The sequence below is a fragment of the Pecten maximus genome, chromosome 13 (assembly GCF_902652985.1).
Source record: "Pecten maximus chromosome 13, xPecMax1.1, whole genome shotgun sequence".
Taxonomy (NCBI): Eukaryota; Metazoa; Mollusca; class Bivalvia; order Pectinida; family Pectinidae; genus Pecten; species Pecten maximus.
The window spans coordinates 38,618,440-38,635,436 of NC_047027.1; the positions used below are offsets into that span (position 1 = coordinate 38,618,440).

General features: G+C 38.7%; 1 protein-coding gene across 4 annotated transcripts; it reads left to right on the forward strand.

Annotated features, from left to right (window-relative positions):
- The first annotated feature begins 1,428 nt into the window (after positions 1 to 1,428).
- Positions 1,429 to 16,321, forward strand: LOC117340229. 4 transcript variants are annotated; one of them, XM_033901981.1, is made up of 9 exons: positions 1,429 to 1,527; positions 3,611 to 4,315; positions 6,724 to 6,936; positions 7,624 to 7,691; positions 8,795 to 8,978; positions 11,487 to 11,650; positions 11,977 to 12,097; positions 12,412 to 12,523; positions 13,581 to 16,321. In XM_033901981.1, the coding sequence occupies exons 2-9, from the start codon at positions 3,640 to 3,642 to the stop codon at positions 13,669 to 13,671; spliced, it is 1,629 nt and encodes a 542-aa protein (XP_033757872.1). In that variant the 5' UTR covers positions 1,429 to 1,527; positions 3,611 to 3,639; the 3' UTR covers positions 13,672 to 16,321. The 4 variants fall into 4 exon arrangements, with proteins under 4 accessions (XP_033757872.1, XP_033757875.1, XP_033757873.1 ...); XM_033901982.1 differs by lacking the exon at positions 1,429 to 1,527 and adding an exon at positions 1,548 to 1,802; XM_033901983.1 differs by lacking the exon at positions 1,429 to 1,527 and adding an exon at positions 1,548 to 1,715.
- Positions 16,322 to 16,997: the final 676 nt, after the last annotated feature.

The window sequence follows — 16,997 nt, forward strand, 5'->3', positions numbered from 1 at the left end:
GGTTTTCAAATTTTTGTATTAGTCGTTGAATTCCATAGCAATGAATTGTTTCTGGTTCATACACTATACATAAACACTCGCACCTTACCAAGCACCTCGCTCATGCACAAAAGGACATATCGGACTCGAAGATTTATTAACTTTAAACAGAAAATTGTTTGTAACTAATACACGGTGTAATATTCTCATCTGAAACCATTGTAACTTTGAATTGTTTTTGACTGTCAAGGGAATTTTATAGATTTTCTTCTATTTATCTACATCAATAAGAAAAGTTTTCCCTGTTTATTAACTACAGTTCGTTTATTCAATGTAATATGTCAAACATATATCTTGACGGACCTGCGAATGTTAATACAGGCCATGAAAGTCTTTGTCAAAGTTCGTCTGAAAACAATATAAAATCACCAGGTCCGTGTATATTTCATAAATGAACAACCACGGTCCAACTGGCCGAACCGTTTGGACCACGAAAACGGACCCGATGTATCGCCCAGGTAAACGGGGACGAACTACCATCAGTACCCGATGTAGTGTTGATTATTCCTATTCTTTTCTACTTATTATTCCCTATTTCCTCCAAATAATGAAAAATTCATCAACAGTACAAACAATGTTCAGAGGAGGATCATATCAAAGAAATGTACATAGTTATTTTAAAGGTAAGAATGCATTGGATAATTATTGATAATTTTAAAAATCTTAAATTTGTGAGTCTGAAATATTCAATATCTTCATTTGACAATTCATAATTAAATGTACTTCCCAACAAAATATTAGTTAAACCAAGGCTGATGTATTCGATATATTCAAAAAATATACCCATATTTCTGATTTAATGGCACCACAATTCAATTGAACATTATAAGTCAAATACGGACCGAAACGGTTTGGGGCCGGGCGGAACATCTAAGTCCATATCTTACAGTATTTTCGATACCTTCTCTTAGTGAACTACGTTTATTTTGATATCCCTATCAACCGTGGATAGATTGAATCGGTTAAACTCGCTCCTTAAAATGTCTCGATTTACTCAGTGTTCGTTTTATTGGAAGCCAAATAAGAATAATACAAGCTCGTCTATTGAATTGACATTGGTATTAACTTTTCTCATAAATGTTACAGTTTATATGCACAAATAAGAGAAATAAAAAAACAAAACTAAAAAAGACTATACCGTACTTTCTTTATGCGTTTATTACGACATTCCGGAAAAGGTTACTGTTATATGGACCTTTTATTATAATGTGTTGGTATGCTCCCCAAAAATAAAAATCTATGCATTTATATAAATACATAAAATGAATAAATAAACAGAAATAAGCAATTAGATTTGTTTATTTTTTGTTTAATCTATAATTAGCAATTGTAAAAGGATTGCAATTGTTCAGACAATATATTTTGTACTTACCCGGATAATGGTTGATCCTGCCGACCTTGACCTTTCATTTGTTGATATGAGCTCCATGGCAAGGTTTCAGAAATGTAGTGAGCCAGGCTAAAGCGTGATATTCCAGGATCTTTGTGGTACGTGTTGATGCGATCTTATGTCTATGAAAGAGAATAAGTATCACTTCATTCAGCAATTAAGTTTTCAAAATGGATTATCGCAATATTTCATATTGCTGAACGATTTTATTCTTGGGATATGTCGCGCCCCGAAATGATTCACCGACTGAAGTTGATGGGAAACAGATGTGAACATTACGACAACGGTACTCTATTATCATAGTGTGTTTATATACAGAATATGTGGTTAGTGTGTGTAACTGGGCCACACTGGTATAATACACATACCAAAGGTATATGATAGCAAGTAATGGAAGTGGGATTGCACATTCCGACATTGTTCGTACAAAATGTTCGTAAATTGCCTTGATTAAACAGTTAAATGAATTAATATTCAATGATATTTACATGTAAGTGGAGGTATACATGTATTTCTTTTTGAGCAAGTGATCCGTATTTGTTCATATGGAATCTCTTAACCTGTATCAGATACTGAATCACCAGAAATCAGGCTGTGAATACTATGCATTGTACAAATGTACTGATTTCACTTCAACTGTTAAAATATTGTAATGATTTAATTCAATGACACAAACTGGGTCATATGAAAGTGTAGATTATTATTTGATTCAATTTATGAAACGGGAAACAAATACTATATTTGTTTGTATATTTGCATGTCCAATGTATAATACCAATATGCCTATTTACTGTAAATCTATACACAGATTTGTATACAAATTTTATTCTGACTGTAGGTTTCATAAAAAAAACATAAGCTGTCAGCTCAGTATATAAATAAAGATTAATAAATTGATAAATCATGGTGTTCGGGTACATGTTGCATGCTTTCATTTCCATGGTGTTACCATGGCCAGTTGTAGAAGAAAAAAAGATAAAAATACTGTATTGTTTATTAAATTTGTGAGGATTAAATTTCGCTATATATTCAAAAAATGAATACTGTACCCAGCAATATTTAAATGTACACATGTACTTTGTAGATTGTTTACAAATGGGTGTTGCATGAAATTGAATGTCTGTGAATAAGTTCGACTCATGATCAGACAGCCTTGAAATATTAGCCCTGCAAGATTGAAAAACTATACTGAGGCACAATAAAATCTGTTTGGCATTGTCACAATCTAGTACAATCACAGTGTGTCTAGCACTGTTGATCTTTCTAGCACCATCACAACTTGTCTGACACCATCGATCACAACCTTTCTGGCACCATCACAAACTTTCTAGCACCATCACAACCTTTCTAGCACCATCACAGCCTGTCTGGCACAATCACAACTTTCCTGGCACCATCACAACCGGTCTGGCACCATATCACAACCTGTCTAGCACCATCACAACCTTTCTGGCACCATCACAACCTTTCTAACACCATCACAACCTTTCTGGCACCATCACAACTTGTCTGACACCATCGATCACAACCTTTCTGGCACAATCACAACTTTCCTGGCACCATCACAACCTGTCTGGCACCATATCACAACCTGTCTGGCACCATCACAACCTGCCTGGCACCATCACAACCTGTCTGGCACCATCACAACCTTTCTAACACCATCACAACCTTTCTAACACCATCACAACCTGCCTGGCACCATCACAACCTGTCTGGCACCATCACAACCTTTCTAATTTTATAACACCATCACAACCTTTCTGGCACCATCACAACCTTTCTAACACCATCACAACCTTTCTAACACCATCACAACCTTTCTGGCACCACCACAACCTGTCTGGCACCATCACAACCTTTCTGGCACCATCACAACCTGTCTAGTACCTAGCATGTTCAACATGGTCCCAATCTAGCACCATCACCTTTTTTGTCTAGCACTATATATCTTGCTGCCAAATTCAATTATTTTGGTATTTACAAATGTAAGGTGTTCATATTTGCTTTAAATAAGAAATAAGGAAATTAGCAATTAACCTGCATATGAAGTCCACCATATATTACATATGTTTATTGTCGAAGGCCACGTTTGAGATTTGTCATTTCCCTTCGCAGAGGCAACTCTTGCTGAGCTCTGAATTAAGTAATACATTTTATAAGATTGTTGTATTTTTTCAGATCTCTGAGTCACAGCTGGGTCAGTCATCATGACTAAGAACTTGTTCAGTGTTCTTGGTTTGAAGCCAGGAGCAACGGAGGATGAGATCAAGAAATCCTACCGAAACCTGGCCCGGAAGTACCATCCTGACAAAAACAAGGAACCTGGTGCTGAAGAAAAATTCAAAGAAATCTCAGCAGCTTATGATCATCTAAAAAGTGCTGATCGACGGGAAATTCATGAAAGAGAGGTCAATAAACCAAAAGAAGAACCGAAAAAAACCAAAACTAAACCAGCTGGTACTTACAGTACAAGTTTTTCATCTTCGCATAGTGGTGGTTATGATGATGGTAAAGCTTACAGTGGTGCTTACTCCAAAACTCCGGGCAGTACCGGCCATGCATTTACCTCGCCTGATGAGGACTTCAATTTCACATTTTTCTCATCCAAGAAAGGGACAAGAAATTCAAACAGTAAAAGTAAGAAGAAAAAGACTAAAGGTAAAGCACCATGGAATCAGGATTGGAACATCCCGGACGATGCTTTTCCTGGAGATTTTCAGGCTAACATGCCTGGATTTGGTTCAAATTCTGAAACGTTTTCCTTCGCATTTAAGTCTTTTGTAGATGACCTAGACGCACATTTCTCAATGTTTTTCAATAACAGCCCATTCGAGTTTTCATCATTTCATGGTGGAATGGAGGAATTTGATGACTTTTTCACAGGTAGGTTGATTGTGTTTATGTATCGTGTTAAGTTAAAGGATAGGGAATTTTCAAGCATTGTGGTACTACACACCCTACAGCTTCTGTCCAAGAATAGGTTGGTGGTACAAGTTTGGGAAGGCAATTTGTTGTCCTTGCTAAGGTCCTTCATTGGGATATAGTTATAATTACTCTATAGCACTCATATCTGTCCATCTGTCCATCCACATTTTAATTACTATCACATTATTGATACTTTCCTAGGACCTATAGTTGCACAATATATTCTTTTTTGCATCTAACAGAAGTTTTCATTGCTACTGTTGTATATATGGTTCAGTATTGATAACAGCTATATGGTCATTTATGGTCTGTGGAAGAACATAACTTGTATCGATTTTACTTTTTTCTGAGCATGTGTATCAAAAACTGTTAGAAGTTTCACTTGATCAAACTTCATTTGAGCATCATTGTTCTGGTCTGGTAGTGCATTTTGTTGTGTTGTTTGTTTTTTGTTTATTTTTTGTTGTTGTCCTTACAACAGTAAACATATGCTCAGGGTATGGAGTCAGTCAAACGTTTCAATAATGAAGCATTTTGATGTTGTCTCATCTGTACCACTCCAGGTCAGTCATACAGGCCCTTTCTGACTCTTCAGTGTTTTAATGACTGTTGTATATATAGCATGAATGCTTCATAATGTTAGTTATAGGTAAGATGCATTGTTTTACAGTGGGTGTTTATGGATGCTATGACATGTTGTGTAGTTTTAGAAGAATATTTTCTTTATTAAATTTCATCAGTGCTGTTACTACATAGATTTACTACATCTCTGATTAGTCCCTGAGATGAGGGGGGCCCTTTAATCTGCATTATCCTATATATAGTTTATGGGAAATTGTTAAACATAAAATCTAATTTCACATAGGTCAGAGACATTAACATTGACTTGTGGTTGTCAACCTACTTTTATGATGACTTAAAGTTAACCAGGGGGCCGCGGTGGCCGAGTGGTTAACGTGTCCCGACACTTTATCACTAACCCTCCACCTCTGGGTTGCGAGTTCGAAACCTACGTGGGGCAGTTGCCAGGTACTGACCTTAGGTCGGTGGTTTTTCTCCGGGTACTCTGGCTTTCCTCCACCTCCAAAACCTGGCACGTCCTTAAATGACCCTGGCTGTTAATAGAACGTTAAACAAAAACAAACCAACAGAAGTTAGCCAAAAGACCTCTGGTTATGATATTTAATATGTGGCCATTCAGCCGCCACTGTCCAAATTATTGATAGAGCAGAGAATTAAATGTCCGGTGGTGATCATGGTTGTTGCATGTGAAATTTGTTATTTTTACCCAGGAACTATGTACTGTCCTAAAGGTATCTAGATTAGTTACTCGCATGGTGTCTATTAGTCCATATTTATACCTGCTCTAATTTCAGACGGGTCAGAAACACATTAAGCATTTGCATGTATTGTTACTAATATTTCTGATGAATCAGACATCCAGTCATGTGTGTCCCTGTAGTCAGTCTGGACATATCAGGATAATGATCTACCAGAGCTACTCCCCTTTGTTTCACTGTCAGCAATTTACATGAGGGGATGGGCTGAATCATTGTTTTCCTGAACAAATGCCATAGCAGCCATCTTGAAAAACACATTTGAAGCTTCTTCTCCAGTTCTACTGGTGCCATTGAGCTGGAAATTGGTGAGGATGTTAAGGAAGGAGAGCCTACAAAGTGTTGTAATTTTTCGGCCTCGTAAAAACTTTGACATGGCAGCCACGATGGCCATTTTGTAACATGATTGCGCAATCATGGTTTTCCTGAACAACACTTATTTCAAACTTCTTCTGAAATTCCACCGATGGGATTCAGCTCTAACTTACCAGAAATGATCCTGAGCTAGTCTTGGTCAAGTGTTGTTATTTTTTGAGTTGATCCAAATTCCAAGTTGGCCACTATGGCCAACAGTGCCACTATACTCGCTACAGAGAATGCATACTACAATTTAGTATAAGGGTGTTTAATTAAGAGTCAGATAACCGTTAAGGCCCTTGCATTGGGCCTCTTGTGATGAAACTTACTCTGAAGCATTATTGGGCTATGGAGTTATAATGTTGTATAAATGGAGGGTATGTGTCCCTTAAGGCTTGAGAGAGGGGGCCTTATCAGGGAAATGTTACAAAATAGAAATAAATAATAAACTTGTTTTAAAAAGGTAAAAAAATAATTGTAATGTAACTTAAAATATTTTGCCATGATTACTGAAATATCCAGGTGAGTGATGTAGGTCCTCTGGGTCTCTTGTAATATCATCTGCTATGCTAAAATGAATAGAGGCTACAAGCTTGGGTGTGGCCCGACATGTACACTGCTCACAGACCATGTATGTATACTATTAAAGGGTTTCCTATATTAACTCTGTAGGCAAGGCAAACAAACACCAAAAAAAATCACATGGCGTTAAGAAAGAGAAGAATGAGAAAAAAGAGAAGAGAAATACTGCGCCTGAGCACGGTTACGGTGGCGGGTTGGATAAGGAATATATGTTTTCCCCACGTCAGGGGCAAACACAGAACATGGAGCCTTCCTCTGATGAGGACGATGAGCCAGGATTTAGATTCAGCTCAGACTCTGAAGGTTGGTCTAGATCAGTATTCTGTATCAGATTTTTCCTGTTTCTAAATATGGGGGCAAAAAATTTGACTAATTACAAATTAGATTGATGTACCCAGATAAATAAACAGTTATATTATTAAAGATATTGTTTACAGCTGTATAAAACTTCATTTCATAATTTCAGATAAAACAGTCAAACATAGTTTAAATTACTTTATTCATTGAAGATAAACTGAAAAGGCAAGCATGAGGATTGTGAATGTATATACATGTATAATGGTTCTGTTGCATATATACATATTTGTACTTGCATTTTGATTTGATAATTTCTAAAATGTTCAAAATTCAAGTGTTTTGTACATGTATTCATTCAAACAACATCAACATTTGCAGGGATAAAGATTTTATCTTTACTGGTTGTGCATGTTTGCATGGTGCATCTTGAGATGTTAATGATTCAACATACATGTATATCAAATGTGTTTAAATCTACGTCTCCACAGAGGGACTAGGATAGTGATATTTGATCAGTAGGTGAGAAAGAGGACTACCAGATTTGGATGAAATTCACCTGCTCTTTGTATGATTTGATTTGGCGATTGATTTTAATATGATAGTTCACACCAGTGTACTGAGACCTTAAGTTTGAAGGATATTATATAAAGTAACTTACTTTGAAGAGACCTAACTTTATCATTGGGATTGTAGATGATGGGTATCCAGACCCCAGATTCAAGTGTTCATTTTGTGGGAAAAGGCTGACACTTGAGGCATTAGTAAGTACTTAGATTGTTAAGTTAATCTGTTGTTAATTACAGTACAGACCCCAGACTGTAGATACATTGATGGTAATCCTGTTGTTAATTACAATATAGACCCCAGACTGTAGATACATTGATGGTAATCCTGTTGTTAATTACAGTATAGACCCCAGACTGTAGATACATTGATGGTAATCCTGTTGTTAATTACAGTATAGACCCCAGACTGTAGATACATTGATGGTAATCCTGTTGTTAATTACAGTATAGACCCCAGACTGTAGATACATTGATGGTAATCCTGTTGTTAATTACAATACAGATTCCAGACTGTAGATACATTGATGGTAATCCTGTTGTTAATTACAGTACAGACCCCAGACTGTAGATACATTGATGGTAATCCTGTTGTTAATTACAGTACAGACCCCAGACTGTAGATACATTGATGGTAATCCTGTTGTTAATTACAGTACAGACCCCAGACTGTAGATACATTGATGGTAATCCTGTTGTTAATTACAGTATAGACCCCAGACTGTAGATACATTGATGGTAATCCTGTTGTTAATTACAGTATAGACCCCAGACTGTAGATACATTGATGGTAATCCTGTTGTTAATTACAGTACAGACCCCAAACTGTAGATACATTGATGGTAATCCTGTTGTTAATTACAGTACAGACCCCAGACTGTAGATACATTGATGGTAATCCTGTTGTTAATTACAGTACAGACCCCAAACTGTAGATACATTGATGGTAATCCTGTTGTTAATTACAGTATAGACCCCAGACTGTAGATACATTGATGGTAATCCTGTTTAATAGATGTTGATCATTTAACACAACCTTCCAGAAGTGAACTATTTACTTCTGTATAGTGTTGGGTAATCGACCGTTAATTACCGATCATCGACACATCACTACTTCTATATACATCTAATCTTTATGACTGTAACTGTTAGGATCAGAGATTGGTCAGAAGGGTCGACGTTGATAAAAAATAGGTTAGTTGTCTGAATCTCTGGCTGTTTGGTCCAATTAATACTATAAATACTGTATCTCTGAACTTTCTTTAACTTATTAGTAGTAACATACAGTATTTTTTCCACAGAATGCTCATGAACCAGCATGTGAGCGTCGACAAAGACACGCCCAGTTTGATGACAATGATCCATTTGGGGGCCATTATCCAAAACCTAAAGGAGACAACTGGCGTGACACACACGAAGATTTAGTGAAAAACATTCGCCGAGCCAGACGAGCTGCCAAGATGACAAGGGATGATAGTGATCTAGGTATATCATACAAACCTCAGGACTTTTCTCATTGGTTTGGGATGGGGCCTATTAGATAGGGCTTTCCTCATTGGTTTGGGATGGGGCCTATTAGATAGGGCTTTTCTCATTGGTTTGGGATGGGGCCTATTAGATAGGGTTTTCCTCATTGGTTTGGGATGGGGCCTATTAGATAGGGCTTTTCTCATTGGTTTGGGATGGGGCCTATTAGATAGGGCTTTCCTCATTGGTTTGGGATGGGGCCTATTAGATAGGGCTTTTCTCATTGGTTTGGGATGGGGCCTATTAGATAGGGCTTTCCTCATTGGTTTGGGATGGGGCCTATTAGATAGGGTTTTCCTCATTGGTTTGGGATGGGGCCTATTAGATAGGGTTTTCCTCATTGGTTTTGGTTGGGGCCTATTAGATAGGGTTTTCCTCATTGGTTTGGGATGGGGCCTATTAGATAGGGCTTTCCTCATTGGTTTGGGTTGGGGCCTATTAGATAGGGTTTTCCTCATTGGTTTGGGATGGGGCCTATTAGATAGGGCTTTCCTCATTGGTTTGGGATGGGGCCTATTAGATAGGGCTTTCCTCATTGGTTTGGGATGGGGCCTATTAGATAGAGCTTTCCTCATTGGTTTGGGATGGGGCCTATTAGATAGGGTTTTCCTCAGGGTTTTCCTCATTGGTTTGGGATGGGGCCTTTTAGATAGAGCTTTCCTCATTGGTTTGGGATGGGGCCTATTAGATAGGGTTTTCCTCATTGGTTTGGGATGGGGCCTATTAGATAGGGTTTTCCTCATTGGTTTTGGTTGGGGCCTATTAGATAGGGTTTTCCTCATTGGTTTGGGATGGGGCCTATTAGATAGGGCTTTCCTCATTGGTTTGGGTTGGGGCCTATTAGATAGGGTTTTCCTCATTGGTTTGGGATGGGGCCTATTAGATAGGGTTTTTCTCATTGGTTTGGGATGGGGCCTATTAGATAGGGCTTTCCTCATTGGTTTGGATTGGGGCCTATTAGATAGAGTTTTCCTCATTGGTTTGGGATGGGGCCTATTAGATAGGGCTTTCCTCATTGGTTTGGGATGGGGCCTATTAGATAGGGCTTTTCTCATTGGTTTGGGATGGGGCCTATTAGATAGGGCTTTTCTCATTGGTTTGGGATGGGGCCTATTAGATAGGGCTTTTCTCATTGGTTTGGGATGGGGCCTATTAGATAGGGTTTTCCTCATTGGTTTGGGATGGGGCCTATTAGATAGGGCTTTTCTCATTGGTTTGGGATGGGGCCTATAGATAGGGCTTTTCTCATTGGTTTGGGATGGGGCCTATTAGATAGGGCTTTCCTCATTGGTTTGGGATGGGGCCTATTAGATAGGGCTTTTCTCATTGGTTTGGGATGGGGCCTATTAGATAGGGCTTTTCTCATTGGTTTGGGATGGGGCCTATTAGATAGGGTTTTCCTCATTGGTTTGGGATGGGGCCTATTAGATAGGGCTTTTCTCATTGGTTTGGGATGGGGCCTATAGATAGGGCTTTTCTCATTGGTTTGGGATGGGGCCTATTAGATAGGGCTTTCCTCATTGGTTTGGGATGGGGCCTATTAGATATGGGTTTTCTCATTGGTTTGGGATGGGGCCAATTAGATAGGGCTTTCCTCATTGGTTTGGGATGGGGCCTATTAGATAGGGCTTTCCTCATTGGTTTGGGATGGGGCCTATTAGATAGGGCTGTCCTCATTGGTTTGGGTTGGGGCCTATTAGATAGGGCTTTCCTCATTGGTTTGGGATGGGGCCTTCTTGTCCCATTTGGGAAGAAAATTGGAGAATTTGGAAATATTTTTTTTCATGAGTTAACTGCTTAGTTTTTGGAATTTGGCTTCAGTATGAAATGATTCACATTAGGAATAGGGCCCTTTATATAACGGCCCAATAAAGCCCTCAGAAAAAGCCTTGTCATACATTATAAAAATACAGTGTGTTCATGTCAGTTCCTCCTCCTATGTGTCCATACATCCATCGATGAATTTGATGGGGTGGCTAGCTGATTGATAGCCAGTGAGAAGGTCCAGTAAGAGGAATACAGATAAAAAACATTCAAAAGACTTCTTCTGTATGGATCACAGGATATAAGCCAAAAATAGTCTAGGGCATTAATAGGTAGAGGGAACTCAGCTTTATATAAAAGGGAGTCCGGCCGACTTTTGGGGTCAGTGGTAAAGCCTTATTCATATGTTTCGAGGTAAATATGTATGTAATTGTTTTCGACAAAATGTTAGTTATATTTAGCGTTTCTATATGACTTTAATACCAAACCAGCAATGTTAGGTTCATGTAGGTAAACAGTGTTCATAAATAGTCTCGGTAGCCATCGCTGTATCAGTAAAAATATCAGTCGAAATCCCTATTGTCCTTATATTACAGTGTTCTATTGTCTGTATGTCCTCTATATTGGTGTACGCTGGGTCATGTCAACTATAAATAGTCTCATGCTACAGTAGATAGATACTGTTAATGTTTGTCTGTATAGGGCCGGTGGTATGTCGGTTCTGTAACCGTACCTTCAGTAAGTCAGCAGCCGACCATCATATACCGTTCTGTGAGAGGTGGACGAAGGAACATGGGAAACCCCTCAACCCCCAGAGTAAATCAGCTGGCTCCGGTACTGGCAGCAAATACGAACGAGCAAAAGAGGTGCGTAAACTAAAGGATATAAGGTATCCGGGGAAACTGACACGGTCAGGGAGGTGACCACATACAGGGTATCTAGGGAAACTGATACGGTCAGGGAGGTGACCACATACAGGGTATCTAGGGAAACTGACATGGTCAGGGAGGTGACCACATACAGGGTATCTAGGGAAACTGACATAGTCAGGGAAGTGACCTTATACAAAATATCAAATCCTAGTTAAATGGTGAATGGAGGAGATAAAGCTGAAAATGAAGTAATAGTTGTAATATAAGAATATTATCACATTATTTAATGGCCGAGTGATACAGATGGTTGATATTTGTAGTATTCAAGATCTGTTCCCAAACCAAAGTTTAGAAGTGATACACAACATCCATCTCCACGATCTGACTGGAGTAAGGCGAGTTTTCCTGATGTTAACGGAGGACAAAGGAGGGAAACTATGGGTAAGTAAATCTATATTAAAACGTGTAAATTACTGGTGTACATTATGTCCGCTGTCTGGCTGTGGTTAGTCATTGAATTTCAGTAGTGTTGCCTCGACAAAAGTTATATGATGAAGGAAGTTCAAGGCCATTGTAGATATAAATAAAAAAATTATTTATCTGATGAATTGTAATCAAGGAAATTTTTTTCAAGACAAGTGATAATAAATTCTTGCTAGTGAAGATACCTTAAACTTTCACTGATAAACACATGTCTTCAAGTTAAACTCAAAATGCAGTGATAATTTTCAGTGATCATTTTTTCTGTTTCGTAGACGAACCTTATGTCTTCAGTGGTGCAGGACTGACTTCGCCGCGTTCTACCAAACCACCTCCCCGAGCCAGGGCGAAAACTCCCAAATTTAATGTCACTCCTCAAAAGGAAGAGTAAGTATACAAAGCCTTAGAGATTATCTGTGTGACTCCATTAAATTAGAGATTATCTGTGTGACTCCATTAAATTAGAGATTATCTGTGTGACTCCATTAAATTAGAGATTATCTGTGTGACTCCATTAAATTAGAGATTATCTGTGTGACTCCATTAAATTAGAGATTATCCATGACTCCATTAAATTAGAGATTATCTGTGTGACTCCATTAAATTAGAGATTATCTGTGTGACTCCATTAAATTAGAGATTATCCATGACTCCATTAAATTAGAGATTATCTGTGTGACTCCATTAAATTAGAGATTATCTGTGTGACTCCATTAAATTAGAGATTATCCATGACTCCATTAAATTAGAGATTATCTGTGTGACTCCATTAAATTAGAGATTATCTGTGTGACTCCATTAAATTAGAGATTATCTGCGTGACTCCATTAAATTAGAGATTATCTGCGTGACTCCATTAAATTAGAGATTATCTGTGTGACTCCATTAAATTAGAGATTATCTGTGTGACTCCATTAAATTAGAGATTATCTGTGTGACTCCATTAAATTAGAGATTATCTGTGTGACTCCATTAAATTAGAGATTATCCACATAATCCATTAAAAGAGGGCTGTATGTATCCGACACCTTTTAATTGTGTTTCAGGAGTTAAGAACAATGTCACTGTTACTATTTATAGAAAACATTGTCAGATCTGTAGGCAGTTTTTTTGATGCATTTTAATAAAACTTCTTATATTGGTCAAATATGAGTTGGCCTTAGGACATATGGCAGGCTGTTTCAGCGTGTATTCTTGGAAGCCAAGGGTATTTGTATTGCTCGTGACGCCTTATTTTATGCTAACCTTCAGCACAGTTACATATATGTTCAGTTCACAGTCAAATGTTTTTTGTAAGTCAAGTTATTACTCTGTTGAGAATCAGATTGAAGGCGTGGTCTAAAGATATTAACACCTTTTAACATATGAACCAATTACAAAATGATGAATACTACATTTGTATTTGAATGGTCAATATTATTTGTGTCATTTTATGTCTTTTCAGGGTAAAATTCCCAGACCCAAAAGGACCTACAAGTTATACTCGAATACACATGGAACGCAAGCCCGCCGCAAATGTTAGATTTTCGACCTGATGTTTTTCAGCATAAACAATGAGAGATTGAAGTGGAAATGATGTTTTGGCCAGTTGTGTGAAAATTTATTTTGTTTTCTTTTGATATTTCTTTCGAATGATCTTGTGTACTTATACAGGAACTAAAAAGTGTATTGGTAACCTTTACAGAAACCATGGACAGAAAGATATCATCATTCAATACTTGTTTTTACAGCATGAAGAGCTAGATTTACTACCTGTATTACAACACTTCAAAACTCCCATTTCAAGAATACACATTTTCTTTGTGCTTGTTACTGTATATCCTTAATATGTACTTTCTGTTAAACTTTTATTTATTAATTATTGGAGGAGAAAAGTTTACAAGTGACATGAGACTTATTTCTTCATGGGAGTTTTCATACAATATAACAAATACAAATATCTTGAGAGGAAATTATTTTTGTGTGTTTTTCCTTCAGGTATGTTGTCATTATAATGGGGTTGTGATGAATAGATCATGGAGTATTGTAGTGGATGTTGGAGACTGTAAGTAAACATGGAGGTCCAATGATAACATGAAAAGAAGGAGAATAAACTGTAGAATTAAAAGAATTATTCATGAAGTTCCGAACATGTGAATAATTAAAAAAAAAAAAAAATTCACAAAGAATCATAGCATCACAGACAGATTGTACAATAACATTTACACAAGAAGTAAACGGTGTACATATCTCGTTTTGTCTTAACTGTAGGTCTTTAAAGAAACACACTCCGAATCTTTAAATCTTAAAAAATGTATACAAAGTCCTAAACATGTCATAATTTGTACATCTGGTTATGAGACCAAGATCAGGGCCCTAGCCCGAGGCCTGTATCCTGGTAGCATGATACAAGGAATGCTAGATCTGGTTATATCTGGTCATGACCAGGGCTGGAGCCCGAGGCCTGTATCCTGGTAGCATGATATAAGGAATGCTAGATCTGGTTATATCTGGTCATGACCAGGGCTGGAGCCTTGGGCCTGTATCCTGGTAGCATGATATAAGGAATGCTAGATCTGGTTATATCGGGTCATTGCCATGGCTGGAGCCCGAGGCCTGTATCCTGGTAGCATGATATAAGGAATGCTAGATCTGGTTATATCTGGTCATGACCAGGGCTGGAGCCCGAGGCCAATCCTGGTAGCATGATACAAGGAATGCTAGATCTGGTTATATCTGGTCATGCCCAGGGCTGGAGCCCAAGGCCAATCCTGGTAGCATGATACAGGGAATGCTAGATCTGGTTATATCTGGTCATGCCCAGGGCTGGAGCCCGAGGCCAATCCTGGTAGCATGATACAGGGAATGCTAGATCTGGTTATATCTGGTCATGACCAGGGCTGGAGCCCGAGGCCAATCCTGGTAGCATGATACAGGGAATGCTAGATCTGGTTATATCGGGTCATGACCAGGCTGGAGCCTGAGGCCAATCCTGGTAGTATGATACAAGGAATGCTAGATCTGGTTATATCGGGTCATTGCCATGGCTGGAGCCTTGGGCCTGTATCCTGGTAGCATGATATAAGGAATTCTAGATCTGGTTATATCTGGTCATGACCAGGGCTGGAGCCCAAGGCCAATCCTGGTAGTATGATACAAGGAATGCTAGATCTGGTTATATCGGGTCATTGCCATGGCTGGAGCCTTGGGCCTGTATCCTGGTAGCATGATATAAGGAATTCTAGATCTGGTTATATCGGGTCATGACCAGGCTGGAGCCTGAGGCCAATCCTGGTAGTATGATACAAGGAATGCTAGATCTGGTTATATCGGGTCATTGCCATGGCTGGAGCCTTGGGCCTGTATCCTGGTAGCATGATACAAGGAATGCTAGATCTGGTTATATCTGGTCATGACCAGGGCTGGAGCCCAAGGCCAATCCTGGTAGTATGATACAAGGAATGCTAGATCTGGTTATATCGGGTCATTGCCATGGCTGGAGCCTTGGGCCTGTATCCTGGTAGCATGATACAAGGAATGCTAGATCTGGTTATATCTGGTCATGACCAGGGCTGGAGCCTTGGGCCTGGTAAGTAGCTATAGATTTATGTATAGTACAGATGTAAATCATTCCCAAATTACACTCCAAGAATCTTGATTCCATCCCATGTACCCACTGGCTTTATATCATTACCATCAGTCAGATAATGGTTCCTCATACTATTCTATTAGTGTTTAATAAGATTCTGATTACAATTTACTTGTATTCCTCAACTAACCCTGACCAACTGTTTACTAATTCTGTCCTCTCCAATTGTTACAGCTATGGAATTATTCAAGATGATTTATTTTAGTCAAGCACAGGGTGAAATTTTCCTGTGAATAGTATTAGCCGACATCATGTATTTGAATGTGTTGGTTAAGTCACACAATATGCACGACTGCACGGGGGCTTCATAGCTAGTGTTTAATCCGTCCCATTGTTATCTGTGATATCAACATTTATGGACATGTATCCTTACTTTGTGCCATGAAAGTTTCAATATTTATCGTATATATCTAAATCAGCAAGCGTCACCATTAGAAATACTGTTATCAAGTATCATGGCGGAATGTCCAACAGCGAGATATCTGTGAGCTGTATTTTGTAAAACATTAAACTCTCTTGTTTGCTTTTTTATCTAAATAAACATTATTTTTTACTGAGCTGATGTTATGTTTTTAGTAGGTCGAGTGGTGATCTGGGGACGGATGGGTGGAAGGTCATGGGGATTGTTTTTAGTAAGTCGAGTGGTGATCTGGGGGACGGATGGGTGGAAGGTCATGGGGGTTGTTTTAGTATGTCGAGTGGTGATCTGGGGACGGATGGGTGGAAGGTCATGGGGGTTGTTTTTAGTAGGTCGAGTGGTTATCTGGGGATGGATGGGTGGAAGGTCATGGGGGTTGTTTTTAGTAGGTCGAGTGGTGATCTAGGGACGGATGGGTTTGAAGGTCATGGGGGTTGTTTTAGTAGGTCGAGTGGTGATCTGGGGATGGATGGGTGGAAGGTCATGGGGGTTGTTTTTAGTAGGTCGAGTGGTGATCTGGGGACGGATGGGTGGAAGGTCATGGGGGTTGTTTTTAGTAGGTCGAGTGGTGATCTAGGGACGGATGGGTTTGAAGTTTGACAGGTAAATGATGGGCACTATTTCATATCTATCTTAAAAAGGTTTTGCTTTATACCGAGTAGTATTACTTCTCTTTAATAAATGCTCTGATATCAGAAACTATCACATTAACTGCACGTCGCCTGGTAACATCATACCCTGTTGTGAACATTTTGCTGGAACTCTTTATATTTATGCTCCCTGAAACATTTCTAGGAACATATCATTATTGATTT